Below are 25,146 nucleotides of genomic sequence, written 5' to 3'. Positions count from 1 at the left end.
TCAGCCGCCAACCAGATAGACAAGTGATACCGCATGGGGAAATGCATTCGAGGGTCCACCGCTGCGGTTAAGGAAATCGATTTTAGGGTCCACCGTCGCGGTTGGGGAAACCAATTCGACCGTCATGGTCTGCCCTATGCTGGGGGGATGGAGTCAGCTACCAACAAGATGGACAGGGGGCGCAATACAAAAGATCTTTTTCAGGCGCGCCTTTGCGAGCTCATGAGGACATGGATTCGGACCGTCGAGCATCATTGGCTCCCACCTTGGATGGCTGGGTTGTGGCTTGTAGGAGTTGTCGCTTGGTCGCATTCATAGCCCGCCAACAAGCACCAAAGGATTCAACTACTCGTGTGATCGACGGTGTGAAAGACCCGAAATGACTCTACACTACGCTTCTGCCTGTGGACGGGGCGAAGACGAATAAGAATAAATGCACCTGCTCGACTCTCCAAACATGGTGCTTCCAGCCTCATCAGTCTGATTCAACCACCCAAGTCAACAATCGACACCCGACAGCGATGAATGCGTTACTCCAGGCCAGAGCCGATGGCGACTCGGCCAAAGATGTTTGCCCAGAAATCTCCCTCACAGAAAGTTGGTGCAGCTGATGGATCCCAGATCCCATACCGATGGCATCAAAGACTAACGTCGTACCCAACCCCTAGATGCGTCTCAACCCTTATTCGGCAGCATGTCCTTCCACACGTTCAACATGATCCTGTCCGGCAGCTTCACCGCCGCGTCCTGCCTCATCATCTTCTCCCTGATGTTCCTCCACGCAACGCACCTGAGCAAGAGCAACGAGCAGATCAAGTATGAACCCGTACCCCTCCCGACGTATGGCGCGCAACGAGAGGACCCCTCTCTAACAGTGGCAGGATCCTGCGCATCTCGCTCCTCATCCCGTTCTGGTCCATCTTCTCCTTCCTCTCCGTCTGCTTCCCGACGGCTGAGGTCTACCTCCACCCGTGGCTCGAGTTCGTCCAGTCCATCTGCCTGGGCACCTTCTTCCTCCTGCTGTGCGAGTTCGTCTCGCCCAGCGCGCGGCACCGGGATGTCTTCTTCGCCGCGCTCACGGTGAAGAACAAGAAGGCGGCCAGCGGGGAGGAGAACGGCCTCGAATGGTTCAGGGTGGGTTGCTTTTCCCCCCCCTTCATTTCCGTGCCCAGACGTCGTGTGATCTGGTTTCCTGACGCTCGCGCAGAAAATGTGGTTCGCTGTCTTCCAGTATCCCGTCGTCTCTCTGTTGGTGGCCATTTTGACCGCCATCACTCAGGGAGCGGGTGTATACTGCGAGTTCGCAAGTAAACCACACTTTGCCAAGCTCTGGGTAAGCATACGTTCCCATGGATCCTTACTCGGGACCCTGAACCGGTGCTAACAACCCGAAGTTGTCCATCATAAGCAGCGTCTCGCTCACGCTGGCGCTCATCACAGTGCTCAGGTTCTTCATGCAGCTCAAGTCTCAGCTGAAAGAACATCGACCAATTGCCAAGTTTGCGTCTTTCAAATTAGTGGTGACTCTAACCTTCCTTGAGAATGTAAGCCTGCCCCCTCCCCCGGGTACCCATCTCGAACCGACGCGAGCCCTAACCTCTCCCCCGTAGATCATCTTCTGGATTCTGCACGACACCGACGCCATGAAACCGACCGCGACGCTGACGGAGGCGGACCTCCGCATCGGCATCCCATCTATGCTGATTTGCCTCGAGATGCTGCCCATCGCGGCCTTCTTCCACTACGCGTACACGTACCGCCCCTACGTCATCGGGAGCGACCGCGCCAGCCGGCCTCTCGCCGCCGACCACGAGGCGTACGCGCCCCAGACATATTCCGGTGGCCCGGGCGGGCTGTGGGCGCTAGTCGAGATGTGGAACCCAACGGAGATCGTTGAGGCCATCGCATTCGGGCTGCGGATGAAGGCGGAAGAGCGGCGGCAGCAGCGCGCCCAGAAGGGGTGGCAAAGTGCACAATACCGACAGGTGGAAGGGGGCTACGAGATGGGCGGAAGATATTAGAGAGGGGGAGAGAGAGAGAGAGAGAAAGAAGTACACGCAGTCGGTGAGCTCGGAAAGCCGGTCACGATTGTCTTTGGACGTTTTTAACGAGCGATATATCCCGAAATTGACTTTGCGTTTACATCTATCCGATAGTTATGCCTACAAGCCAGGCCAAACCCCTAGCCCTCCCCTCCTCCTTCCTCTCACAGGGCATTGACCTTTGCAGCGTGCTCGTAGACGAGCGGCTGGGCCTCGGCGTCGTCCAGGTAGATGGTGAAGCCGTCGTCGTGGTTGCGGCCGTACGAGTAGCCCGAGTAGCCGAGCTGCCAGTACATGTCGGGCATGCCCTCGTCGAGGGCGATGGCCTGCCAGCGGGCGAGGACCTCGGTGCGCGGGGTGAGGTTGATGAGGCCGGTGAACTGGAAGCGCTTGGCGGGGGTCAGCCAGCCGTACTCCTCGTGGACGACGGGCTTGCCGGCGCGGCGGCCGGCGGCGGCGTGCTCGCGGATCCAGGTGTCGGTCCAGGAGACGGTCTTGTACCACCAGTCCGGGTAGGAGTGGAAGACGCCGAAGTCGACGTCGGGGAGGGCGAGCTCGGCGTCGAAGTCGCCGCCGTCGGCGCCGTTGTAGGCCCAGTCGAGGTTCCAGGCGCGGTCGAAGCCGCCCTCGCCGCCCCAGGTGACGAGGTGGTCCGGGTCGACGGACTTGACGTGGGCGCTCATCTCGGCGATCCAGGCGCCGAGGCGGGCCGGGGTGCAGTCGGAGCTGCGGGGGAGGTTGCGGACGGCGTCGGCGCCGCAGCGGGGCTCGTTGGCGAGCTCCCAGGCCATGATGGCGGGGGAGTCCTTGTGCCGGGCGACGAGGGCCGTGACGTAGCGCTTGTAGGCGTCCTTGATGGCGGGGACGTGGTAGAACTAGAGGAGGGGGGGGGGGGGGGGACGGCCGAGGGTGTTCAGCATCCGAGGAGGGGGACGGGGACAGGAGGAGGAAGGGGCGGAGAAGACTCACGTCGTCGTGGTACTTGCCGCCGAGGTTGACGGTGTACACGTCCATGCCGCCGTAGTCGGCCCAGTTGTTGGTCAGCGCGACGACGAGCTTGACGCCGACCTTTTCGGCGGCGGCGACGACGCCGTCCAGGGCCTCGACGTTGACGGACGACGTGCCGTCGGCGTTCCACCGCTGGAAGACGACGTCGGTGTCGCCGGCGCCCTCGTCGCCGTACTTGGGGAGCCCGTTCGGGTTGTAGGTGGCGTTCTTGTCGTTGAAGCCCCAGGTGCGGATGACCTTGAGGCCGGCGTCCCTCGCGGCCTTCAGGCCGGCCTCGACGTCTGATTGGTTCTATACGGGTAGACCATTTCGTCAGTTCTCCTTTCTCTTTCTCTCGGTCGCACGCTCCGTCTCCGTCTCCGGCCATTCCCTTCCCTTCCCTTCCCTTCCCTCCCAAACTAGCCAGAGGCGGTTTTCGAGGGCTTGCTTACTTTGGTGAAGGGCAGGTAGTAGGCGTTGCTGCCCGCAAAGTGAAAGTCCTCGCCGTCGAGCTGGAATCTTGTGCCGTTGACCGTCACGAAGCCCTCCTTGTCGCTGGCCGCGGAGGCGGCTCCGCTGGCCAGGAGGCTGATCGAAAGCAGGCCGGAAAGCCTGGGCAGCAGCATCATCGTTGCGCGGGATCTTGTCGTCGAACGGGACCTTTTTTTTTTTTTTGTGCAACTCTTCTGAATTCTCTCGTCTCTTGACTTGCATAGGCGCTCGCAACAATCCTTCTCCTTCTCCCTTTCCCCCCCTTCAATGAACGACGCGCGCTGTGTCCATATTTAATATTTGATCCTGGCTCTTGCGATATCTGAGGGACCTGGTGCTTTCTGAACAAATAACAGAAAGAAAGGCACTCCCAGCTTCCTGATCGGTCACGGAGACTGTTAGCCCGCGTGCCAATGGACACGACCTTGCATGTCGTTGGAGATGCCAAGGTGAGGGGAACGACGCACAATGCCGTTCTGGTCTGACAGTTGGGGTTCGTCTAATGCCGTAGCACGCAAGACTGGATTTGGGGGAAGCTTTGCAGGCCAGGGGAGGCGACGGTACCTGGCGAGATTTCAATATCGACTTTGGAATCTTTGGATACGTCGTCATTGATGCTACCCTACTGGCGACGATGGTGGTTGTGGTGGTGGTGGTGGTGATAAGAGAGACAACGGACCAAAATCCGGTCTTGGATATGTGTTTAGCTCTCATCTGGCTTCTCGACTCAATACGGCCTGGATCAATGACTGGAAGCAGTGGTTGGCAAAGGAGGCCTGCGGGAACAAGCATACCTATAGGGTCATCAAGCCGACGGGGATGGCTGTCCCTACTGGCGCGGAATCAACCTACGATCAATCACGATTCCCGCAACCCCCTTCACATAACACCGCACCCTGATCACACCTCCCTTCCTTGGCCGCTGTGGCTTTGCCGTTGCCGCGGGGTAGCAGCAGAAGCAATGACATCGTGGTGCTATCAGAACCGGGGCTATTATCACATGCACATGATGCGTAGGACTGCGGGTTCTGTGTGTGTACGTGTGTGTGACTGAAGACCAGGGGGGATTTCTTTTCCAACGGCCGCTCTTGTCTTGCCGAGGCACACGTTGTCGACCAGCCTCATCTGTCGAGATAACCCCCCCCACGCGCGCGCGCGCTGGGTCACTTCACTGAGTGTGTTGGTGCGGGGTAGCTTCCAGACCAATGAATGGCCCGCCTGTGGCGCAAGACGATGGTGGTTTTGTTTGTATGGCTTGACTGCAACTCTTTGGGGTTCGGTGGGGATGGGGGATAGATGGGAAGTTTGCATCATCACGAGCTCTTAGATGATTGTATGGATGTATGAGTGGAATGGGTGGAGTGGTGTTAATTGTAGCGCGAGCAACAACTAATGTGGCGCCTAAGGTGAATGGATATCAGCGACGAATCGAGGTGCACGGCCACACACAGCAAGCCACCTCAACAGGGCATAAAAGTATCGTGCTACCAACCAGCCACCCACACGAGCACGGCTCAGGTGTATGCAAAAACAGATGGTAAATCCCACCAATTGCAAAAAGACGAGCCGAACAGCTCATTTGTGCTTATGCCTCGTGGCGGAATCGAACCGCCGATCTTCTCATGTCACCAGGGTACTAGTGAGACGCTATACCACTTAGCCAACAAGGCTTGTTTTGCGGGACTCAAATTGGGAACTATGATCCATTTCCCGACCCCTATGCGAGTGGGGTCTCGACGGGTGGGGGGGAGCGGCAGACGGAAGACCGGAACCGAATACCGACGACACGGCCGTTTTTGTCCCGGAAGCTCCATCAGAGAGGAATTGGCCTCCCGGTCAAAAGAACGGATTTTAGTAAGGGAAGAAGCATTTACGGCGTTTGGGGATTGGATGCGTGCAAGCGCGAAACAGGAAACCGTTCGATCATATCGAGCGAGGCCCGTTAGGAAAGCTAGATTGTGCTTTTTGATCTGCCTTTTTTTGCGTGAGCAGGGAAACCGAAACCGAAGTACATCATTCCCCCCCCCCTCTCCGGATTCTTTTCTCAAAAAAACAAAAAAAAAGGGGAGAAGGCTACGTGTGTGTTTCCAGACGGGGTGGCCGAGATTACGAGGCTGGCCCTCTCATGTGATGAGATATGTCTGGACTTCCGACGTGCCCCCCAGCGCACCGTCACCGTCGGCGGCGCAATACGTGCCGCCGAGAACTTTGTCGATGCTCGGGCCGTGTCCATAGAATACTGCTGAGCGCAAACTCGGGCTCGACGTGCAATTCCGGTCCCACCCCCCCCCCCCCCAATTTGTGTGCTCTTCGCAATATGCTTGGGAGCAGAAAATGACCTTTGCGCGTTGCGTAGAAGACGCATGGGCTCCGCGGGAGCCTTATCATTCAGTCAAGATGCTTGAAGCTTCTCGAGGGTTGCGTGCTAAGACGGGTGTTTTGCCATGATGAAGCCTCAGCTAACCCGTCAAGATGACAAGATTACACATATTGATAAGCCGAATAAAAAAGAGATTAAATCCGTACCATTGATTCATCCTCGTCCGCTTTACACACGCAAACCATTTGGCGTATCAGTGTGTTCCGATCGCGAAATGAACCGATTCGCAGGCTCTTTCTTGCGCGACGTATCGGCCTGTGGAAGCAAAGACAGCATTCGTAAAGCATCATTTTGTAATAATGACTTTTGTTGATACACTCTAGCCTATGTACTCGACCACTGTCTTCACTGCCCCCCCGCCTGTCCTTTCAGATGTGGATGCCGCCCGGGTTTTCCACGAAACGCTCGCTCTCGTGCTCGTATAAGCGGCTGCGGTTCGAGGCGGTGCGCCGGCCCGGCGTCAGCGCGCCGTTCCGCGTCGTCCTAGCGGACCTCGGCGTCGCGGGCAGCAGCTGCGGCGCCCTCCAAGGCCTCGCGGCGACCGGGTCGAGTCGTGGCGTCCCGCCGACGCCCCCGGATCCCTCAGACGCCCGCCGCTGCTCCTTCCTCCATGCCCGGACGCGATCAGAGCGGCCGGGCCCGGGCCGACCCGGCTCTTCCGCCTCCCAGACCTCCTCGTCCATCAGCGCCATCGTGTCGAGCCAGTCCCTCGCCTCGCGCGCCCGCCTCTCCGCCATCGCCGCCCTTGCGAGCATCGACCGCCGCCGCCTCGTGACCTCCAGCGCGTCGACCGTGTCCCCCAGCGACCTTTTCTGCGCCAGCATCACGCCGATGCCCGACATGAGCGCCACCACCGAGAAGCCGTCGCCGAGCTCGCCGCGTGCCGCTGCGTTGGCGAACGCGAAACGCGTGCCCAGGTGCGGCCGCGAGCCGCTGCGTGACACCAGAGCCACAAGCTCGTCGCCTCCGTCGCCCGTCCTCCGCACCTCGTCTGCCGTCCGCTTCCGCCATAGCATCCACCCGTCCGCGCCCCGGAGCCGCCGGATCGTGAGCCCCCGGCTGTGTCGCCACTCGAAGTCGACGTCGGCCAACCCCTCCCGGCGCGGGATCTGCATGGTGAACACCCACCGGACGGCGGCGGCGGCGCTTCGCCACCGGAGCAGCCGGCCGAGCGGGCCCCAGGGTATCTGTTGCTCGAGGACGACCTTGGCGGGCTCCCCTTTGTCTGTCGTAGTCGTCGTCGTCGTCGTCGCCGTCTCGAAGAGGACGACGTCCATCGTCTTCATTGTCTCCCAGCCGGTCCGCACCACGGTGCGGTGCGTGAGGTTGGCGATCTTGGGGTGCACGTCAAAGGGGCCCGCGTGAAGGTTGATGCCCAGGTGGTTGTCCGAGGGCTCTTCGTCGTTGCTCAGGCAGAACAGCGGCTTGTCGGCGGTCTCGGCGATCCCAGAGTTGAAGATGTTGAACTCCATGGGGATCCGTCGGTGCGAACGTCCTCGATCGCGGCTGTGGCCGTCCTTCATTACCGAAGGTGTGGGGGAGGGTCTGACCCTGGCGTCTGGCAGAGCGAAGATCAGAATCTTGAAGAGGAGAAGGCAGTTTACATAGCAGAGTTCGTGATAATTCGAAGAGTGTATATGTATACCCTGCTTGGTTTTGCCCTCTGCGGTGATAGTTGCTCAGGAAGAAGAGTTGTCGAAGTCGAAACGCTCGAAAGGGCGCCACTCGCGACGTGTCGACAGATGGTGCTGTTGAATCAGGCGGCGGGAGAAGGACAGACGAATCGAGAGCGCTCATTGTCATTTCGAGAAGTCACGATACAGGGCCATGGTACGTCCGAATGTAGACGGGAAGGTTCGACTTTTCCACTTTCCAGACGGCCGTACCCAGAGCCGTGCCGGTCCGGAAATCTCCACATTTCCTACCGGCAGCACCGAACAGTGTCAGTCCAGGGACGCTGTGCAGTCGACGCCAAATCTAGCCGACCATTGGTAGGCGGTAACCACAGTGGAGGGGAGAGGAGAGGAACATCATCTGGAAAGAGACGAGGCCCAGAACCGATACTCTATGATTGCAAGGCCTCAATCCGCCACCGGTTGTTCAAACGGTCAACTCGCAGCGTAGCTCATGCATTCGACGCTGGACCGTGTCTGCTATATAATCACGTAGTAGCATGACTGAGCCTCTAAACATTAAAACCAGCACGCGCCAAAGTGCTGCCACCCTGATGACCACCCGACAAATGACTACTCTCCCCACCTTGCCATATCATAAGAATCTGTAGGCATCTGTGTTCTGCACCCCTCAACGGGAAGCGTCTTGCCAACTTGAAAACTCTGTCAAATACTCGATTGTACGGATATCACCCGTATACCCGCAACAGACGGCCCCGGGCTCGCTCGCCACCGGTTTTTCGGATGCTGAGTGAGGTCCATTCGTCATGCCAGGCGAAGAGCACACAGAAGGCACTCGTGGGTTAGCAACAGGGCGTTGGAGGGAGGCATCTCAGAAGATCATTCAACTGCAGAGAGGGGAATTCGATACAAGATACGTGTTCTGGGTGAAATCGGGACTCTTGAATGGCGATTGTTGCCGCTTGACACGGAGCAATACTGGCTGATCGACATCGTAAGATGCCAAGACGATACTTGCCAGGGCCAAGCTTCGATCCGAGTTCTTTCCGTTCCGATTCTTTCCTACCCACGCTTGCCATAGCAAAAGACAGGCAGTCTGGGTGGTGATTCTGTGAAGCCGCCACCGAAGGGATGGCGACCTTGCTTTGGTTGGGGATCGCGAGGATGTTCCGGAACGATGACAAGCTCCGGAGACAAGGCCGCCCGCCCAGCCGAAGGGCGCTCGGCAGATGGGCCATTCGAGGTGTGTGTGTGTGTGCGTGTGTGGTTTGGGTGGGTGCAGTCGGGGACGAGCCGACCGAAGCTAGATGACAAGCTCATTGGTCACGTCGACCGTGCGCGAGCCAAGTCAGCCGGTACCTAGCCTCTCCTTCTCCGGCGGAGTCGCGATTCATGGTCGGGCGCCTAGTAGCGTATAAGCTGTTATCGTAACCGGCTTGACATGTCTGATGCCAAGTGGGAGGCAGCGGCCACGTTGGCGACGTTGCGCGAAGGCGAGGCCAAGAAAGCAAAAAAAACGGGCCAGGGGCCTTGGCGTTTCTTGTATCCGAGCTTCGAACGCGTCAACGGCGTTGGAAGGGGATCCGGCTGGAGGGAACGGTGCCATAGACAGCTGGTTTGGGACGAATGGCTGTGCGCTATTCTCACGTGCTATTGCCATCCCATCCCGGGGACAAGATGCGGTGCTTGCGTGGTGGACCCTGAAATACACGGAAACGCGCAGAGTGGGAACGTTTATTGTCGCATGCTATTCCCAGCATTGCAGACAGCACGGGCAGCGTGTCACAGGCCAGGTGTTCTCCGACGTGAAGGTGACTTGAACGGGTTAGCGATGGCTTCATTAGGCGGCATCTTGCAACGAGGTCGCGGACGACATTCCTATACCGGTAAACTAGTGGAACACACAACTCCCAAAATACGTGCCCATAGCCGTCGTAAGCCCTGGGCTTCTAGAAGCGCTGTTCGGGCTAGACTGGAGCTGGCATGGGAATTGAGACAGCGGCTAGGGCAAGCGGAGGCCCGAGGACTGAGGGTTGGTGGCCTGGTGCGATATGGGCGATTGGCCATGGACATGCAACACCTCTCGCCGCCAATTGCAAGGGTCAAAAGCGATGGATGGGTTAACGGTTCGCTTTCGGTGGCACGTGAACATCATCGCAACCGGTCTCGCGGCTCACCGCCGTTTAGGGGCAGCGAAACAAGACAGTTCCAACGACTCGGGCGGCGAGGATGTGGACATATTCGCTGCACGTTTCCCAGGTCTCGTGCGGCTGGTGGATATCTTGCTGCGAGAATGACTTCCAGGGTAGCACTTGGCGGCCATTATGCCGGCGTGGAAGGGGGAGGGGGAGGTTGGATGGCTGGCTGGAAAGGTATCCCAAAACACCGGGGAGATGGGCTTGCAGATGTTTTTGCCTCGTTGCGGTAAGGATCAGGCTACGCGGTGGTGCATGGTAAGCCGAGCAGGTGGTGGTAGGTGGTGATGGGAGTGGGGTGACGCGACGGTGCAGACAGACGCATGTCGAAAAGTGCCCGGTGGGCGAGGATGATGGACCCGTCGTCCCCGCAGAGACAGATTAAGGGTTTGGGGTCGAAGAGATGTTGCTGGGGAAGCGGGGAGTGCTGGGGACGGCGGAAAACAGGATGCGGCCATCAACCCGTTATCATGTACAGTCGGTGGTCTTTCAAAGTACGGCGAACGTTCAGGTTGAGCCTAGACTAAGGGAAAGCCGGTCTAGGCGATAGGCGGCGGCACGGCGGGTGGCTGGATGAGGCGAGCGGACGGCGGCGCTCGCAGAGGCCAAGTGCCGGGTCGGTCTGGTCGTATCTGCATGTCGAAGCTGGTCGGGCATTACTCTGTGCTCTACATTAGCTTGTATGCGACAAGGGAGGGACCAAGATACGAATTGCTCGGGTGAGGGCTGTGATTACCACTGGCAGGCAGCAAGTTAGCGACGAAAGAAAGCCATGTTTTGGGTAAACCATGTATGGTCTTGGCAAGGTCACGATGTTGCGGGCGCATCGTTTGATGTCTGGCCTGGTTACAATGCCCAGCCCAGCGATGAGGTACACTAGACCGAAAGCAAGTCGACCCCCGGCATGACTCGAAATGAGAGTCGACGGCCAAAGGAAACCCAGCCGGGGGAAGAAGGATGTGGGCTTCCACGTAACTGAAAGAAGACGAGTCAATGGGTGACTTTTGACCGTCACCGGCCGCGCGGAGGAGGGTCGTAAGGGGACGGGGACGGTGACGAACGCGCCTGCAGGAGGGAAAGATCCGGGATACCGTATGACCAGAAATGTCGAGAGGAAAGTGGGGGTTGTCCCCGGTCGTGCCTGCCAAAGTACGGAGTACGGGTCTTGGTTTCTTTTCCGGCAGGGAAGTAGCCAATTAGTGGCACGTGGGTACGGAGCAACGTGCCTAAGAGCTGCGAACTTCTGGGGGAGGGGGGACGGGGGAGAGATACATACATACCATGGGCCATCTAGATGGAGTAATATGGAGAGGATGGAGAGAGCTGGGGCTTGAAGATCTGGGGGGAAAAATGGAGGCGTCCCCCCGTCCCCGTCAAGGACCACTGACGGCTCGTCCGCCTACGGCACGAGCAGAGATCAGTGCGCGAATTTCCTACTCCGAATCCCTCCATGACGAACCATCCCATTGGCCAAGAGATGCTGCGCATAAGAGACATTGTGCACGCCATCATACTACCCGTAGGTATGTATCCGTAGAGCTCTGTACATGCCTAGTATGCTTCACCGACTCGACCAGTCAGTCGTGGGTGGTGCCAGCTAGTGGTTAGCGCCAGACCAGCTATCATGTCCCTTAAGCTTAATTCCACAGCACTAGTAGTAGTAAGTGTCTTCTCTGTACGGATGCCCTTCCCTTCATTCTGTTACGGTGGGACACAGGCGTGCTCTCTGGTGGTCTGTCCACCATTGGCTGACATTTTACCCCGTATTGATGATCGGCAGGCCAATCAATCTGTGCGGGGAGATTTGAACCTACCTGTCGCGGGCCAGCTGTCAGTCAGGCTTAGTCAACAAACAGTTCGTTTGACCCATCCATGGTTATCCGTACCGGCGAGCTGGAATGCGCGAAACAACGTCGCTTGTTTTTTTTCCCCCCCACGTCCCTCTTTCTCGGGTTCTTTTTTGACTTCACCTCATCAGTGATGGTCGTGGACGTCGTCAGTTCGTTCAAGAATGCGGCGACTTCTCTTTCGCAGCGCCGAGCAACTTGGCGCAACGGGAGGGCTTGCCGGGACGGACACAAGCACTTTCTTGGCAAAGTCATCAGCCGTTGTGTCTTGGCTTAATGTCGCCGCCGGCGAACCACATCCCTGCCCACACCTGCTGAGCTGCATTGCCCACGAGTCTTGGGGGTGGGGGAGGATTGAGTGTTGGTGCGCTTCGTTGGCATGTTGCTTATGTCCCCCCCCTCGTCCGACCTCGCACTTTCTTTTTATTACTGATGCTTAGCTATCGTGTTGAGTGCCTGCTTAGTTCGCGCATCTAGCCGGCAGTAGCGAGCGCATGGCCACATGGAAGGATATGTATCGCAGACGCGAGTCTCGGCGACTGGAGCAGCGCAGATAAGACAGGCAGGCCGTCAATACTGTTTATCCGTATAGGTATGCGAAATGAAGGTGGAATGAGGATGGAAGAAATACGGGGTGTTTGGTCACGGGACACGGGGTAATTGCGAGCGAGGCACGACAGTGTTTCCTGATGGCGCCTTCTGTCGGCCGAGTGAATGAGTCCGTTCTGTTTCGTTCCTTCCTCGCCCGTGCCTGCTCGCCCCGCACCCGAGGGCACCAGCAAAAAGGCAAGCGCGGTGGCCATGGCCACCTTCCCCTTTGTCGTTCCTTCCCACAAACCTTGACCCAACGCCCCGAACCAACAAACAGGCAACACCTACCCAAGTTGCCAAGGTACCTACCTACCCAGATACCATCCCATCCCACGTACCTGAGGCAAGATGACCGGCCTTCTTCCTCGCTGTCGCTTTTGTTGTTTCCCCTCCTTCTCCTCCCTCACACCTTTCCCCTTGGCACATTTCATAAACCTTGGCATGATTCTGCTCTCCATTCGAAGGATTTGGTGATGCAACATCACCGGCCTCTCCTCCCCCCACAGACCACACACGCGCTGTACCCAACACGGACAGCCAAGACCTCCTGGACGTGTGAGGCGCAAACTTTTTTCTGGTGTCGAGTCGACCCTCCGATTTTTTGCCATCTCTCTCTCCTCCTCTCAATCTGATTACCGGTACTAGTCTGTTGGTTCTGCCTGCTTGTTACTGCCACGACCGTTCTTGGCCCGGCTCACCAACTTTTCAAACCCCCCGTTGCTATTCCTAGCGTTCCACTCTGCTTACCAGATACTCTTGGCATCCGTCTGTCTGCGTTTATTTCTTACATGGCTAGATCCAACATGGCTAGATCCAACAGGGCAACACATGCCGCCAGTGGTCTGCAAGGCCGACCCTCTCGATGGTACACTAGAGCGCAACGAATCAATCACAGTCTCCTTCGCCGAGGGAAACGAAACTCCTCCTCTGTTTCGCCGCTTCCTGTTTTGGTATTTGGCAGACAGACAGACCCCCAACACCCACCAGCATTGTTGGAATGGATGGAACACGTGGGACATGTTGTGCACCCACAACTACGCCGTGGTCTGTCTTAGTGCGTAGTCACCGTCTTCTTCTCTCCCGCCAGAAGCAGCCCGATCTTCGTTGTTCTGTGCATTCGAGAGGGTGTCTGGCCGGCGACTCCAAGTGGACTCGTCCGTTCGCGCGGAGGATCCCGCTGCATCTCATCCCACCTTGCCGTACGTTGGTAGTTGAACGTGCCATAACCGGGGCCTCATCTCTCTGTATGGCCCGTCATTACAAACGCAAACCAACTCGCCTCGTCCGACGTGCGTCCAGTCCGGTGCTCGACATGCATGTCCCTGCCGCCGGTGGCTGCCATGCCGTTCCCCATGCTCCTCGATCCCATTCGTTCTCCATGGGCTGATGCATCATGTGCCGGAGTGAAGGCCGTCCGTCTCCCACATCACATAGCGTGCTGCTTCTATCTGTCTATCCGTACCTTGAGCGCAATCGGCAGCGAGAAGCCTGGCCGCGGACGCCATCGTATGCAACACACCAACGCCAGTACCTACCGATATCCCAATATGGATGGACCTGGACCAACCACACGCCTCCCGGAATCATCCTGGCCCTCTATCTGTTGTTCTGAAAAGTCTAAACTCTCAACAACCATGGACCAGAGACCCCAGCCTCGCCTCCCTCTCCCCTGTCTGCCGCCGCCTCCTCCTTCCCCTCCCTCGCTTCCCCTTGCCTGATGCTCTCCCTCGTCTAGGTAGTCACTCAGCCGCTAGAAAACTCTAGCTCCATGAATCTCCTCTCATCCTACTCCGTGCTAGGCACACCTTGCCCCTTTCCTCCGACCCTGACCCCGCATCGTCAGCTACTTCCTCCCCACGCATCCATCACAGATGCCCACCCCCTGCCGCCATTGGTAGGACTGCCTGTACAGAGTACCACTCATCACGCTTCACTGCAGGGTTCCATCATGGAGCATGATCCGTTTTCGAGGCCGCGGGCGACTTGCCATGCTCTGACCCTCGACATCGTTGCTCTTTGTTTCCGTACGCTCTCCTTCGAAACCTTCCTATCCACAACCCCCTTGCTTGGTGAACTCTTGGCGTCGACACGCTGAACTGGCTGGTGATTCGTCCACGGGGAGGGCCATCGAGGCTGCTCTCGACTATATGAGGAGCTTTGCGTCGCCTTCATCTCGTCTTGTTTTAATGGAATCAGCAGTCGTGCCTCATCCGTTCTCCATCATCTCAACTATACACTTTCTCTTTCCCCCGCTGCCCTCCTCTTCTACCACACCCTGACGGCCTTCGAGGAAACCTGAGCTAGAGTCAGGAGCCGCACAACACCGACGTCCACCATGTCGACGCCAACCGCTCAGCCCGCCGACCCTATCGCCAAGGGCGTCTTGGCCACGGCGAAGCAGTCCTTGAAGGACCTCTTCATCTGGAAGCAGCGTACCGTTGTCGTCACCCCGGACGGCGAGACGCACACGGAATGGCAGGATCCCGACCCCATCAAGAACCCCATCACCCTTATGGCCCAGCTGAGCCCTCGCGACTGGCTCTTCTTCACCTGTGGTTTCTGCGCCTGGACAGCTGATGCCTTTGACTTCCACGCCCTCTCTATCCAGACCACCAAGCTGGCCAAGTACTACCACCGCTCCAAGACGGACATCACCACGGCCATCACCCTGACCCTTCTGCTCCGTTCCGTCGGCGCCGCCGCCTTCGGTCTGGCCGGTGACAAGTATGGTCGCAAGTGGCCCATGGTTGCCAACATGATCATCCTTGGTCTCCTCCAGATTGCCACCATCTACAGCTCCACCTTCCAGCAATTCCTGGCTGTGCGCAGCTTGTTCGGCCTCTTCATGGGAGGAGTCTACGGAAATGCCATCGCTATGGCTCTCGAGCACTGCCCGTACGTTGCCCTCATCACTCTTTTCTGGTCTTTTGTTGTTGCGTCAAGGAACCCCCCACTAACATGGTCTTCAGCTCCAACGCCCGCGGTCTCATGTCTGGTATACTCCAACAGGGGTACTCCTTCGGCTACGTGCTCGCTGGCTGCGCCAACCTCGGCGTCGGCGGTGGCGTCGAGACGTGGAAGACGGTCTTCTGGATCGCCGCCGGCATTTCCATCGCCGTCGGTCTCGTCCGTATCGTGTTCCCCGAGTCCCAGCAGTTCCTCGAGGCCAAGGCGCACGGCAAGAAGTCGGCTTCGCCCGGCGCCTTCTGGAGGGAAACCAAGAAGATGCTTGCGCAGGAGTGGAAGATGTGCGTCTACTGCATCATTCTCATGACGTGGTTCAACTACTACTCGCACACGTCGCAAGACTCGTACACCACCTTCATGATTTCCCAGAAGGAGATGGGCAACAGCGGCGCGTCCCGCGCCTCCATCCTGATGAAGGCCGGCGCCTGCGTCGGCGGCACCATCATCGGCTACCTGTCCCAGTTCTTTGGCCGTCGCCGCGCCATCATCGCCTCGGCGCTTATCTCGGCCTGCCTGATCCCGGCCTGGATCCTGCCCCAGGGCGAGCGCTCCCTCAGCGCCAGCGGCTTCTTCATGCAGTTCTTCGTCCAGGGTGCGTGGGGCGTCATTCCCATCCACCTCAACGAGCTGTCGCCCCCGGCCTTCCGTTCGTCGTTCCCCGGTATCACGTACCAGTTGGGCAACATGATCTCGTCGCCGTCGGCCCAGATCGTCAACGCCATCGCGGAGAAGACATTCGTCAGGGCGCCCTCGGGCCACAGCGTCGAGGCGTACGGCCCGGTCATGGGTATCGCGACGGCCATCATCGCTATGGGCATCGTGGTCACGACTATGTTCGGACCCGAGCGCCGCGGCCGCAGCTTTGAGCACGCTGTTGCCGGCGTTCAGGGCGAGGCGGTCGAGACCAAGGAGATCGACGACCACGACGAGGAGAAGGGCCACGACGAGGAGAAGGGCAGCATCGGGGCCGCCACCGTCGAGAAGGTAGCCCCGCACAAGGAGTAAGCCAGTCCACAAGGAGTAAGCCAGTCGCTGCTGGGCTCGGCGACAATAAGGTTTATTGTGGGTTTTTTTTATTACTATGGATATGTTATATGCGGATCATCAAAGGGGGAGGTGTGTGTGGGAGATGTGCACACACACGCGAGGAGGCTGAAAGAAGGAAATCAACCCTCTTTCCTGGAGGCCGGGGCGACAGTTACGATACCCTAGCAGCGCCGCAGGCGCATATGAAGCATGATTGAATTGAAGACAGTCAAACATCTTGAAACCATTTCCCTCACACGCTCACTCTGTCTCTTTCTAACGCACCTAGCCCATGTCAACCCTCCCCTCCTCCCGCTCACGCGACCCTCAAAGGTCAGTATGACCGCAGTGCGATGCAATGTCTCACATCACGACAGCTTGTCTCGAGACAAGCTTCGCTGCCCAGCGATGCCGACACCTGCCCCAGTGGCTTGGCGTGAAAGCTTGTAAAGAAACGCACAAAAACCTTGATCATCTCACTAGTGTATGTAATATGTCGCCCCCCCCCCGAACCTGTGGGGCCGGCCGAGCTACTACTTTACGTAAAGTTCAGTGCGCCGCCGCCGCCGCCTCTCTCCCAGGTGAAGTGACGGAAGGGGGACCAGCTAAGAACAAGCATCGGTAGGTAAAACGAACTTATCACAGTGTAAGTATGTATATACGTGTGTTTCCTAGAGGCGGCGGTCGGTTGGTTTGGTCGCTGGCTTGGGGATGGAAATCTCTGTTTTTTTGTTTTTTTTTTCTTCTCTTTTTTTTCTTCTTTTCTGGTGGCATGCGAATCCCTGGCACTTCTCTTGGCTTAATCTCTCTCTCTCACACGCACTTCTCCGGGTTTCATTTGTGTAACCCCTAATTCGGACAAGCAAAAAAGCCTGCGAGACCAGCCGTCAAGACCATAAAAGACGGTGCGGCCCTTTCGTTGGGAACCGTCCAAGCTGCAGACATTGCCCCCCCCCCCCCCCCCCCCCTCCTCACCTTGTTCATTTCCCCCGTACCAGAACGACCTCCTCCCACACCCCGGATCTGGCTGTCGACATCTCGCGTTGCACTCTGCCCCTTGCTCTACGGCGAGACGGAATCCGCGCGCGCGGGGAATAGAGAGAGAGAGAGAGAGAGAGAGAGAGAGAGAGGAATTCTGCGTGGGCATGCGGGCCCACGCCGAGATGATACTCGTACGATGCTGAGCGGGACGGAGAGCCACAAATCTCTAAAATGTTTTTTTAATGGGGCGGCCCATCTCGAACCATCCAACAGCATCTCCCTCCCTTCCCCCATTCTCTTGACCCCCTTCCCCATCCCCAGTCTTCCAACCTGATCCGGTTTGCAGTCGGGCTCTAACTCCGTGTCCTGGTTCCAGACCAGCCATCCCCCCCCTGTCCCCCATAGTTTGGGGAACGTCGGGTGGGGTTGGTCTGGGGGAAAGGTGCGGAGTAGGAGCCTAATGACAGATCACACACACACGCGGAGAGAAGACCGGCGCGTGTTTCTGGCTCCATCGCGAACCCGAGGGCTTGGCAGAGCTCCGGTTTTTCTCTTCCATCGGACCATCGCTCTCGTGACGGGCCTCGAGGCTCGTGAACGGGGGGACATGGGTCCCCTCCACCTTTACTCACGCTTCCCGGTTTCCCGGTCGTAGGCAACTTCATTTTTGCTCTCGCACGCGCGCGCGCGAGACGTCGACGGGAAGCCGACTCCGACGAGGCCAAGGAAAAGAAAAAAAAAAACAGCAAGGGGAAGAAGGAGGCCTAGCCCGCTTGGCTTCTTGGCCTCCGTCGGAGGTTGTCCGTTGTTTGCTAACACCGCTACGGCCGGGTTCGCATCCTTCCCGCTTGCCCGAGTTCCGTGGCTTTTTTCCTTCCCTTGGCCGAATGGCTCCGATGGAACGCTGCTCGTTCCAACGCATCGACCCCCCTTTGAACTCCCCGTGTGTGACCGCCACTGCCGCTCTAAAGGACCAGACTTGAGTGTTTGTTTGTTTCCCCTACTGTTCGTATTCCTTCGAGGCGCGCGAGCCGGGGCTGACGGGATCGGGTCACCTGTACGCCGCACGCCTGCGGGAGCCCGACGCGAGAGACAGGGGCACCGGAGGTGGGGGAGGAGTTCGAGAAGCGTTGGGCGGTGAGAAGCATAGTCGTTATGAAGGCGGATGTGCTGCATCTGGGTGACAGCATGTGCCGCTCGCTGCCTGTTCCTCGTATGGGATAACACGCGGCGTTTCCCCATTTCCCCATTTCATCTTTGAGCTTCCGGCTGTAATGTGGTTCGATGGGTATCACGATAGCTACCTACAGCACCTGTTAGGTTGATTATTATGTGCTATATCACGTAGCGTTTCACTCGTTACTCGTTACTCGCAGTACTTGCCTATGTACAGGACGTTTCCTTTGCATCTCTACTTTCGTAGGAATAAGCCTTCCTTGATTCTATTCTTTCGTGTCCTGCTGTGTGCTCTAACCCGTGACAGATAGCCTTGGCGAGGTGCCGGGGCGACATCGCGATGACGAGTTGCGCGATGGAGCTCTGGGGTCGCGGGGGGAGAGAGGGCGGGCTCCGAGGGAGCTTGATGTATCTGGTGCGGCCCATCGCTCGCCATCATATATAGCTCTCATGGGAATCATTGTAGGACTCCGGGATTCCGGAGAGGGCTTCCTGGAGGGCGACGATACCACTTCAAGGGGAGGAGACATCCTGCGGGCTTCCTTCAACGATGGCCATAGTCTTCCAGGCCCGCGTGCTCCAGCAGGATATGTAAGTCCGAGGACTCACGGACTACCGATGATGTGCCGGCTCGAAGCCGCCACTCTCTCCTCCGGTCCTCGTGCCTCGGCCCCACGGCGTGCTCGTATTTGCTGCGCGCTGCTGCCTCTCTCGATGGAAGTCAATTCCCGCCCCGTGTGTCGCCGCGTAAACCCCCCACGTCATCGGTACACCGTGCGGGTGGTCTCCCATCCGGACGGGCGGCTTCCCGACTGTTCGCCGTATACAGATACCCAGCATCATCCGTACAAGAAAGAGCCTCTTCCGTATGGGAGGCTCGTTCATGCTCGAGACCGACGCTCGAAACGGGCCCGGAGGGCAAATCCCTCCCTCCTGCCAGAAGATGTAGATACGCATCGGCGTCTGCTGCAGGAAGGCGTCAATCCCAATAACCTCTCGAAACCAAACCAAACCAAACCAAACCAAACCAAACCAAACCATGCGCCGCCGTTTATAACTTCCAACCCCGTCGTCGTACCCTCACACCCGCGAACCAGTGCACCTCTCGCTGTCCTTGCCCATCCTCACTCATCCGCGCGCCAGGCACACACTCGCAAAGGATAGACCATCTACATCCTCTACCCAAGGCCAAATGTCTACAGCCAGCCCGCGGCGCAGAGAGATCTCCCGGGTGGGAGCTCCGAGTATTCACCGTGCTTGCCCCCCCCCCCCCCCTCACGCCTTTCTGTTTTGCGTAGCATGTTTTCTGCCGTCGTCGCGTCGTCATCATGGCGTGAAACCACCGGCCGGTCCATCGTGAGATCGCCGCGCGGCCCAGATCAGATGTGGATGGATCTAGATGTGCCGCACACATCCCGTGCCTCTGTTCCCGCACCCGGCCGTCTCCTGCTGTTCCCCTGAGCGCACCGCAACAGATACCTGCATCTCGAACCCGGAACCTCCCTCCGTCCCAAGTGAACGGCGAACAAAACCAAGCCCCCAGAGGACGTCGAGAACCGGTGCTTGTACTTCTTTACCTCTCGTCTAGTGTTGCTTGCCCGTCCATCGTGGACCGTCATCCTTCGATTGGGGATATTGGGGGGGGGCAAGAACTGCCTCGCACCCCTTTTTCGCGAGGGCATCATTCTGTCTAGAAGGATATATATAGCTTCACCAAGGCGATATATGCCGGGTAACGCAACAGGTTCGAGGTCTTCTTACCCCGATAGCCAAGTATTGCTATAAGATACGATCATCGCCAGCCCTTGATACCTATTGGACGGGGTGCGCACTTGATACAAAGCACAGGAGGCAGGAGATAGATGGCAGTGATGTTCTGGAGGTTTGACCACCTCTGGTGTGTCTGTCTCATTCTTCTAGCTGTTCTGCTATATAATATGCCACGTCTGGGTAGACTCGAATCCGTTGTACTCAAAGCAACGCTGAACCCATACACGAACGCCATACCGCCCCCATTTATATGCTTGCTCTTTTAAAGCTCCTTGTATCCACAAACCGTCTTGTACCGAAACCCAACTCCAAATCCCGGGTTGCCTCTACACCCCGCATCCAATAACAAAAGAAATCCAAATTGCGCCGAGCTAAGAGGGGTTTGCTGCGCACAAACTAGAAGCTGAGCAAGCCGCTCCTACGCTTGCCCAGCGGGTATACTATCAGGGCACTCAGGAACAATCCGACAGTGATGCCGATGGCGACCTGAATGACGCTGAGGAGAACGGCGAAAGCCGAGTTGTTGAATTCCGAAGCGGTACTGGGCGGCGGCGTCGCGGTGCCGTTGTTGTTTGTGATCTGGTCCGCGGACGTCACACCAGCCAGCAGCGACCCGCCAGCCGCAAGACCACTAGGTACCTGCACGAATATCGCAGGCAGCATGGCCGCGGCAGCAAGCCCGTAGCCCACAGTCCGCTGTCGCTCGGGAACGATCCCTTGCGCCTTGTCCTTCTCGGAGAACCTTTCGACAACTGGTGAGCTGGGTGCCGTTTCGGGTGTGTTTCCGCCCGGGGTGTGAACGCCCTCGGCACCGGCACGAGCGCCGGTCTGGCCGGACATTTGATACATGTCCGGGCGGGGGCGCTCGTTACGGCGACGGCTCGCGCTGACGAAGCGCGGTGCCACCTTGAGATCCCACCAGTCAAGGAAGTCAAGTAAGTAGTTGTGGGCGTGGCGGCCCAGTCGGGAGTAGAGGTTAGCTAGCAGCCCGACCGTGAGTGCGCCAAGCATGTTTGAGATCTGGGCGTTTCCCACGAAGAAGTCGGACGAGTAGCTGTTAACGAGAAACCCGGCAAGTGAGATGAGGACCATGACCGGCGTCTGCTTCCACTTTGCCTGGTTAATGATGCAAAGGCAGAGAGTGAAAGCCGGCACGAACAGCAGGTACCACTTTCGATCGAGCGGGTTTTCACAGCTGGTTCGTGATTCCGCGTGCTTGTCCAAGACGCCGTAGAGGGCGGTGCCGATCGTCGTGCCGTATCCGAGGAAGAGAGTGTAAATCATGGCGTAGACCATGCGGACACTTCCAGCCACCAGGTTATGGCTCTGCAACTCCAAACTGCTGCAGAGGACCATGTAACCGGGTAGAATGAGGGCGATAGAGCTTTGTGCCAGGGCAGAAAAGCAAAACAGTTGGCCCTTGTGGATTGAACCGAAAGCGCGCGCCAAGAAGGAAGTGACGATGGCAGCCGTAATCTCAAAGACGTTGGCATACAGCTCGTTGCTCGGTGCGAGAATGAGCTGCATCCAGCCGAGGAGGCAGCCCAGGACGAAGGCAATGGGCAGATCGATGAAGCGACCCTGGAAGGCGAAAGGGGCAACGCAGGCACTGGCGAGCCCGTAGATTGGGACACGCGTCCAGTTGCCAAACTTCAGCTTGCGACTCGTGATGTTTTCGAGCATGACGGTGGCGTCGTCGACGCTGATGATATCGTGAACAACCTGCTTATAGATGTCGTGTACGTCGCGCAGCTTGCCCAGGTCGACTCCGTGCGCCGAGCGAACAATCTTGACCTCGGTCGTGTGCGTTGCGCTGTCGTCGAAGCTGATGATCATGCAGCCGGGGATGTAAAGAAACTGGCCCTCAATCTCGAGTACACGCGCCGACATCTTCATGTACTCCTCGAGTCTATGCGTCGGAGCACCATACATCATCAGCGCCCTGCACAGCTTGACAAGGTACTTATGCCTCGACAAGATCTGTGCAATGTGCTTGGTGATTCGGATCTTATCGTCGGCCTTGGCAGACTTGGACGACCTGGGCGACGAGCCACCCCACACGCTGGACTTCTTCTTCTTTGGCCTGGATGGGGGCTCCTGCCTGAGCTTCTCCGTGAATCCCTGGCTGAAGACGCTCGAAGCGGGACCGGCCATGGCCGACGACGACTTCATAAGCTCGGCCAGGGCCATGGAGGAACGAGAGCCCTGCTTCTTGTGGTAGTTGAACAAGCCACTGTTGGGGCGCGAGGGCCGAGGCGAGCCAGGGGCTGAAGGGGGTGCAGAGGCCGGCAAGGAGCCGGGGGGAGAGTGGCTAGGCGTTGCCGTGGCCGGGGTGTTGGATCCCGGCGTGTTCCGTCCACTGTTGCTGCCGCTGCCATTCTCATTGTACAGCTTGAGAAGGGAGGAGAGAATACCGCCTTGATACTGTTTGGGCGGGGGGACGTAGTCATGGGCGTAAGACTGCTCCAAGGTAGGGGTTACAGTCCCAGAGCGGACGCCGGGTGGTGGCTGATATTTGAAGTAGTCGTTCGGCCCGCGCACGTTCTTCTTGGCACGCTTTGTGTGGGATCGGACGAGGTCCTCGGCATCGGTTTGAGAGTTCCTCTTGGGACGAGACCGAACCTTGCGGCGGTCGTCTGCGCCATCTACTGCCGTACTCAAGCCGGTGACCCTGTCGGCTTCCTCATCGTCACTAAAGGGGTTGGCGACGCTGCTATCGACTGAGCTGCGACGGTCCGGCGACGCGTAGTTCTCGACGCTGACGGCCAGCCGGTTGGCTCGTTGGCGAGCCTCGAGGCCGGAACGCTGCTGGCGCTCGCCGGCGGTCCGCTCAGCCATGTCTGCCTTTTCCCTCTCCTGGGGATCGTCATAGCTGGTGTTTCGGCGCAGAACGGGGCGGGGCCGGGCAGGTATCTCGGGACGGCTGCTGTCCTGGTTTTCCAAGATGAGCACCTGGGTAAGGGCCCGGCGCAACTCACCGGCATCCGGTGCGCCGGCTGGTGTAGAATCAGCATCGTGGCGCGGTGTGTCGAAGGGGTTAACTTCGGGAGACATGTTCTGCGCGAAGTAGTCGTCTTCTATGACGATGCTGGGTGGCCGGGTCACTGGTTGAGACAGCTGAGGCTGTTCGTCACCGTGAAAGCCGACCCTCTTCTTCTCTTTCTTGGCCTGTGGGGTCGCGGAGGCAGGATGGAGCAATGGCGGAGTGAGAAGCTTTCCCGACTGTCCTTGCTGGACTTGAGGCGGGCTGTTGAAAGGATTCAGAGAAGAAGCAGGTTGCGGGGACTCGTTGGAGCTCGAGTTGGAGCTCGTCCCCAGACCCTGAGGAGAACCCGACATTGTGCCGGCGTTTGGAAATGATCGTCGTCTACGGTTGGTCGGCGTCGGTGTCGCCTCTGTCTGGGTGCGCGGTCGGCCTGCCTGTCCTTGCGAGCCCTCTTTCTCTCTATCGATTGATAACAGTATATTCTGGCGTGACTTGGTAGTACTGGTAGAAGGTGCGGCCACCTAGTGACGACACGATATGGGGTGGTAGTTAGAGCTGCTGATGGCGATGTTTGTGAGATGGACGAATCGTGTGTCCAGCCAGGTATCTATCGTCGGCAAGGCGAGAGTGATTGCAACGTTAGGAGTCGTCAGTGGACCTTACGGCGGTAGCACTTGTGAAAAGAAGGCGCCATCGTGTAAGAAGATGGAAATGGAAGACGGGAGTTGAAGGGTTCGGATGAAGGAGGGACGGGAGAAGGACGAGGGAGGGGGGATGATCTAGGTATGGGAGCCGGAGCTTGAAAGTTCAAGTGTCCGCAGTGTACAGCAGCAGGCGGAAGTAGCGGAGAGACGGGAGGTAATGAGAGGCGAAAAGTGAAGTAGACGAGGTAGGGATGGAGGGATGGAGAAGGGGCAGAAGAATGGAAAGAACTGGAGACTGTTAGACAGGCACAAGCAACGACAGCGGCGGAGGCGGCGGCGACGAGCGAGCCAGGCAAGCCGGGAGGTGAGGTGAGATCCACGATGGGGGTGGGTTTGGTGTTTCTCGGCCCCGGCGCTGGGCTGGTGCGTGCTATGCAGACGGTACCGGGTCTGGAGTGCTTTTTGCGTTATCTCGTAAGACTTGCACCCACTTTGCCGGCTCGTGTGAATCTCTCTATCAGAGAGCGGCCCGTCTGTCTGTCTGGTGCAGGTGGAGAGGGAGAGGGAGAGGCATGTTCGGTGTACACCACTGGTCATGGTTTGGTCGGGCCATGTGCGTGGAACCATGGACCTTGAACCATGTTTGACGTCCGTCCGCATGCAGAGTGCAGTCTGTCAGTTCATCCACGCCCACGGGTAGGTAGGAAGCAATAAGGTACTTGGTAGTTCAGGATGGGTCGAGGTCATTCATGGCGGTGGTCTCGAAACATGGATCAGGGAGGCAATCCCGTCCACCATGCCCTGTTGTGCCATGCGATTTGCCCGGTTGCCCTGCCCTGCCGTGCCTAAGCCAGTCTTAGTCTTGGTAGAGCACCACCATCTTTTGCGCCGACGTAGTAGGGAAGAGAGTGGATTTGCAAGTTTGGTAGGTAGGTAGGCCAAGCAAGACGGACTGGACGGGCTCGACTGGCTGGCGGGGCTAGAAAGAGGAAGAAAAAAAAAACACGAAAGGGGGGTGTGTGTGTGTGGCCCACAACAGTCGTCAGAGAGAAGTGGAGAGAAGCCGACGGTGGTGCGGTGGAAGCGGCGATAAGCAGAGGTCGTCGAGGTGTGTGTGTGTGTGTGTGTGTGTATGTGTATGGCGTGCATCGTGCATATGTGCATATCTGAGGGTGTGATGTACATGTGTGTGTGGTCCAAATAAGGAAGGGATGAAAAACACTGAATAATCAGAAAAATAAAATAAAACAAAATAAAAGATAACCGAAATAAAGGATGATTTTGTAAAGGTACGGCAGGTAGGTAAGATACAAGTAGGTGTGTGTCTGATTTGCGCCTGCAGTTGCCGTGGTTGTTAGTGCCTGCCGCCGCCGGCAAGACGGAAGGGGGAAGAGGAAACCAGAGGGGGGTAAGACATCGATACGTACC

General features: G+C 57.9%; 10 protein-coding genes and 1 non-coding gene across 11 annotated transcripts; 4 read left to right on the top strand and 7 right to left on the bottom strand.

The window, feature by feature from the left end:
* The first annotated feature begins 546 nt into the window (after positions 1-546).
* Positions 547-2,101, top strand: LY79DRAFT_559696 (organic solute transporter Ostalpha-domain-containing protein). The gene is made up of 6 exons (XM_060558273.1): positions 547-569; positions 622-816; positions 882-1,134; positions 1,208-1,333; positions 1,395-1,544; positions 1,611-2,101. Exons 2-6 carry the CDS (start codon positions 695-697, stop codon positions 2,019-2,021), a joined length of 1,062 nt encoding a protein of 353 aa, XP_060412146.1. The 5' UTR covers positions 547-569; positions 622-694; the 3' UTR covers positions 2,022-2,101.
* Positions 2,102-2,206: 105 nt separating this feature from the next.
* LY79DRAFT_581360 (cellulase) lies at positions 2,207-3,658 on the bottom strand (the record flags this gene model as incomplete). The annotated part of the gene is made up of 3 exons (XM_060560187.1): positions 2,207-2,917; positions 3,012-3,341; positions 3,482-3,658. The coding sequence occupies 3 exons, from the start codon at positions 3,656-3,658 to the stop codon at positions 2,207-2,209; spliced, it is 1,218 nt and encodes a 405-aa protein (XP_060412145.1).
* A 47-nt stretch (positions 3,659-3,705) lies between these two features.
* LY79DRAFT_559692 (uncharacterized protein) lies at positions 3,706-4,396 on the bottom strand. The gene is made up of 2 exons (XM_060558272.1): positions 4,374-4,396; positions 3,706-4,270 (listed from the first exon to the last, which is right to left on the bottom strand). Exon 2 carries the CDS (start codon positions 4,233-4,235, stop codon positions 3,786-3,788), a length of 450 nt encoding a protein of 149 aa, XP_060412144.1. The 5' UTR covers positions 4,236-4,270; positions 4,374-4,396; the 3' UTR covers positions 3,706-3,785.
* A 713-nt stretch (positions 4,397-5,109) lies between these two features.
* LY79DRAFT_t180 lies at positions 5,110-5,191 on the bottom strand. The gene has a single exon. It is a non-coding gene; the product is annotated as a tRNA-Thr (tRNA).
* An 878-nt stretch (positions 5,192-6,069) lies between these two features.
* Positions 6,070-7,424, bottom strand: LY79DRAFT_581359 (uncharacterized protein; the record flags this gene model as incomplete). The annotated part of the gene is made up of 2 exons (XM_060560186.1): positions 6,070-6,225; positions 6,678-7,424. The coding sequence occupies 2 exons, from the start codon at positions 7,422-7,424 to the stop codon at positions 6,070-6,072; spliced, it is 903 nt and encodes a 300-aa protein (XP_060412143.1).
* Positions 7,425-8,874: 1,450 nt separating this feature from the next.
* On the top strand, positions 8,875-10,108 carry LY79DRAFT_278607 (uncharacterized protein). Its single transcript, XM_060552098.1, has one exon. It carries the CDS (start codon positions 8,977-8,979, stop codon positions 9,961-9,963), a length of 987 nt encoding a protein of 328 aa, XP_060412142.1. The 5' UTR covers positions 8,875-8,976; the 3' UTR covers positions 9,964-10,108.
* Positions 10,109-11,305, bottom strand: LY79DRAFT_278619 (uncharacterized protein). The gene is made up of 3 exons (XM_060552099.1): positions 10,822-11,305; positions 10,467-10,705; positions 10,109-10,391 (listed from the first exon to the last, which is right to left on the bottom strand). The coding sequence occupies exons 1-3, from the start codon at positions 11,018-11,020 to the stop codon at positions 10,254-10,256; spliced, it is 576 nt and encodes a 191-aa protein (XP_060412141.1). The 5' UTR covers positions 11,021-11,305; the 3' UTR covers positions 10,109-10,253.
* A 2,890-nt stretch (positions 11,306-14,195) lies between these two features.
* LY79DRAFT_278568 (major facilitator superfamily transporter) lies at positions 14,196-16,330 on the top strand. The gene is made up of 2 exons (XM_060552097.1): positions 14,196-15,063; positions 15,138-16,330. Exons 1-2 carry the CDS (start codon positions 14,504-14,506, stop codon positions 16,138-16,140), a joined length of 1,563 nt encoding a protein of 520 aa, XP_060412140.1. The 5' UTR covers positions 14,196-14,503; the 3' UTR covers positions 16,141-16,330.
* A 1,282-nt stretch (positions 16,331-17,612) lies between these two features.
* On the bottom strand, positions 17,613-18,587 carry LY79DRAFT_278554 (uncharacterized protein). Its single transcript, XM_060552095.1, has one exon. The coding sequence runs from the start codon at positions 18,382-18,384 to the stop codon at positions 17,767-17,769; it is 618 nt and encodes a 205-aa protein (XP_060412139.1). The 5' UTR covers positions 18,385-18,587; the 3' UTR covers positions 17,613-17,766.
* Position 18,588: 1 nt separating this feature from the next.
* Positions 18,589-19,529, top strand: LY79DRAFT_278555 (uncharacterized protein). Its single transcript, XM_060552096.1, has one exon. It carries the CDS (start codon positions 18,769-18,771, stop codon positions 19,480-19,482), a length of 714 nt encoding a protein of 237 aa, XP_060412138.1. The 5' UTR covers positions 18,589-18,768; the 3' UTR covers positions 19,483-19,529.
* A 955-nt stretch (positions 19,530-20,484) lies between these two features.
* Positions 20,485-23,427, bottom strand: LY79DRAFT_519584 (uncharacterized protein; the record flags this gene model as incomplete). Its single annotated transcript, XM_060555157.1, has 1 exon — positions 20,485-23,427. The coding sequence occupies one exon, from the start codon at positions 23,425-23,427 to the stop codon at positions 20,485-20,487; it is 2,943 nt and encodes a 980-aa protein (XP_060412137.1).
* Between the last annotated feature and the right edge of the window lie 1,719 nt (positions 23,428-25,146).

Source organism: Colletotrichum navitas (assembly GCF_030913465.1).
Source record: "Colletotrichum navitas strain CBS 125086 chromosome Unknown LY79scaffold_48, whole genome shotgun sequence".
Lineage (NCBI taxonomy): Eukaryota > Fungi > Ascomycota > Sordariomycetes > Glomerellales > Glomerellaceae > Colletotrichum > Colletotrichum navitas.
Note: the sequence above shows the minus strand (reverse complement) of the source record. Positions and strands in the feature narration are given on the sequence as shown.

What these genes read in the sequence shown, in the direction of transcription:
- LY79DRAFT_559696 (XM_060558273.1), top strand. Translation starts at nt 695, where the DNA reads ATGTCCTTCCACACGTTCAACATGATCCTGTCCGGCAGCTTCACCGCC. An exon ending in ACGGCCTCGAATGGTTCAGG is followed by an intron (nt 1,135 to 1,207) that starts GTGGGTTGCTTT and finishes ACGCTCGCGCAG; the next exon opens with AAAATGTGGTTCGCTGTCTT. An exon ending in CACACTTTGCCAAGCTCTGG is followed by an intron (nt 1,334 to 1,394) that starts GTAAGCATACGT and finishes AACAACCCGAAG; the next exon opens with TTGTCCATCATAAGCAGCGT.
- LY79DRAFT_559692 (XM_060558272.1), bottom strand. Translation starts at nt 4,235, where the DNA reads ATGAGAGCTAAACACATATCCAAGACCGGATTTTGGTCCGTTGTCTCT.
- LY79DRAFT_278607 (XM_060552098.1), top strand. Translation starts at nt 8,977, where the DNA reads ATGTCTGATGCCAAGTGGGAGGCAGCGGCCACGTTGGCGACGTTGCGC.
- LY79DRAFT_278619 (XM_060552099.1), bottom strand. Translation starts at nt 11,020, where the DNA reads ATGGCCCATGGTATGTATGTATCTCTCCCCCGTCCCCCCTCCCCCAGA. An exon ending in TCGACATTTCTGGTCATACG is followed by an intron (nt 10,706 to 10,821) that starts GTATCCCGGATC and finishes GTCTTCTTTCAG; the next exon opens with TTACGTGGAAGCCCACATCC. An exon ending in TAACTTGCTGCCTGCCAGTG is followed by an intron (nt 10,392 to 10,466) that starts GTAATCACAGCC and finishes TGTAGAGCACAG; the next exon opens with AGTAATGCCCGACCAGCTTC.
- LY79DRAFT_278568 (XM_060552097.1), top strand. Translation starts at nt 14,504, where the DNA reads ATGTCGACGCCAACCGCTCAGCCCGCCGACCCTATCGCCAAGGGCGTC. An exon ending in ATGGCTCTCGAGCACTGCCC is followed by an intron (nt 15,064 to 15,137) that starts GTACGTTGCCCT and finishes CATGGTCTTCAG; the next exon opens with CTCCAACGCCCGCGGTCTCA.
- LY79DRAFT_278554 (XM_060552095.1), bottom strand. Translation starts at nt 18,384, where the DNA reads ATGGGGAAACGCCGCGTGTTATCCCATACGAGGAACAGGCAGCGAGCG.
- LY79DRAFT_278555 (XM_060552096.1), top strand. Translation starts at nt 18,769, where the DNA reads ATGGGAATCATTGTAGGACTCCGGGATTCCGGAGAGGGCTTCCTGGAG.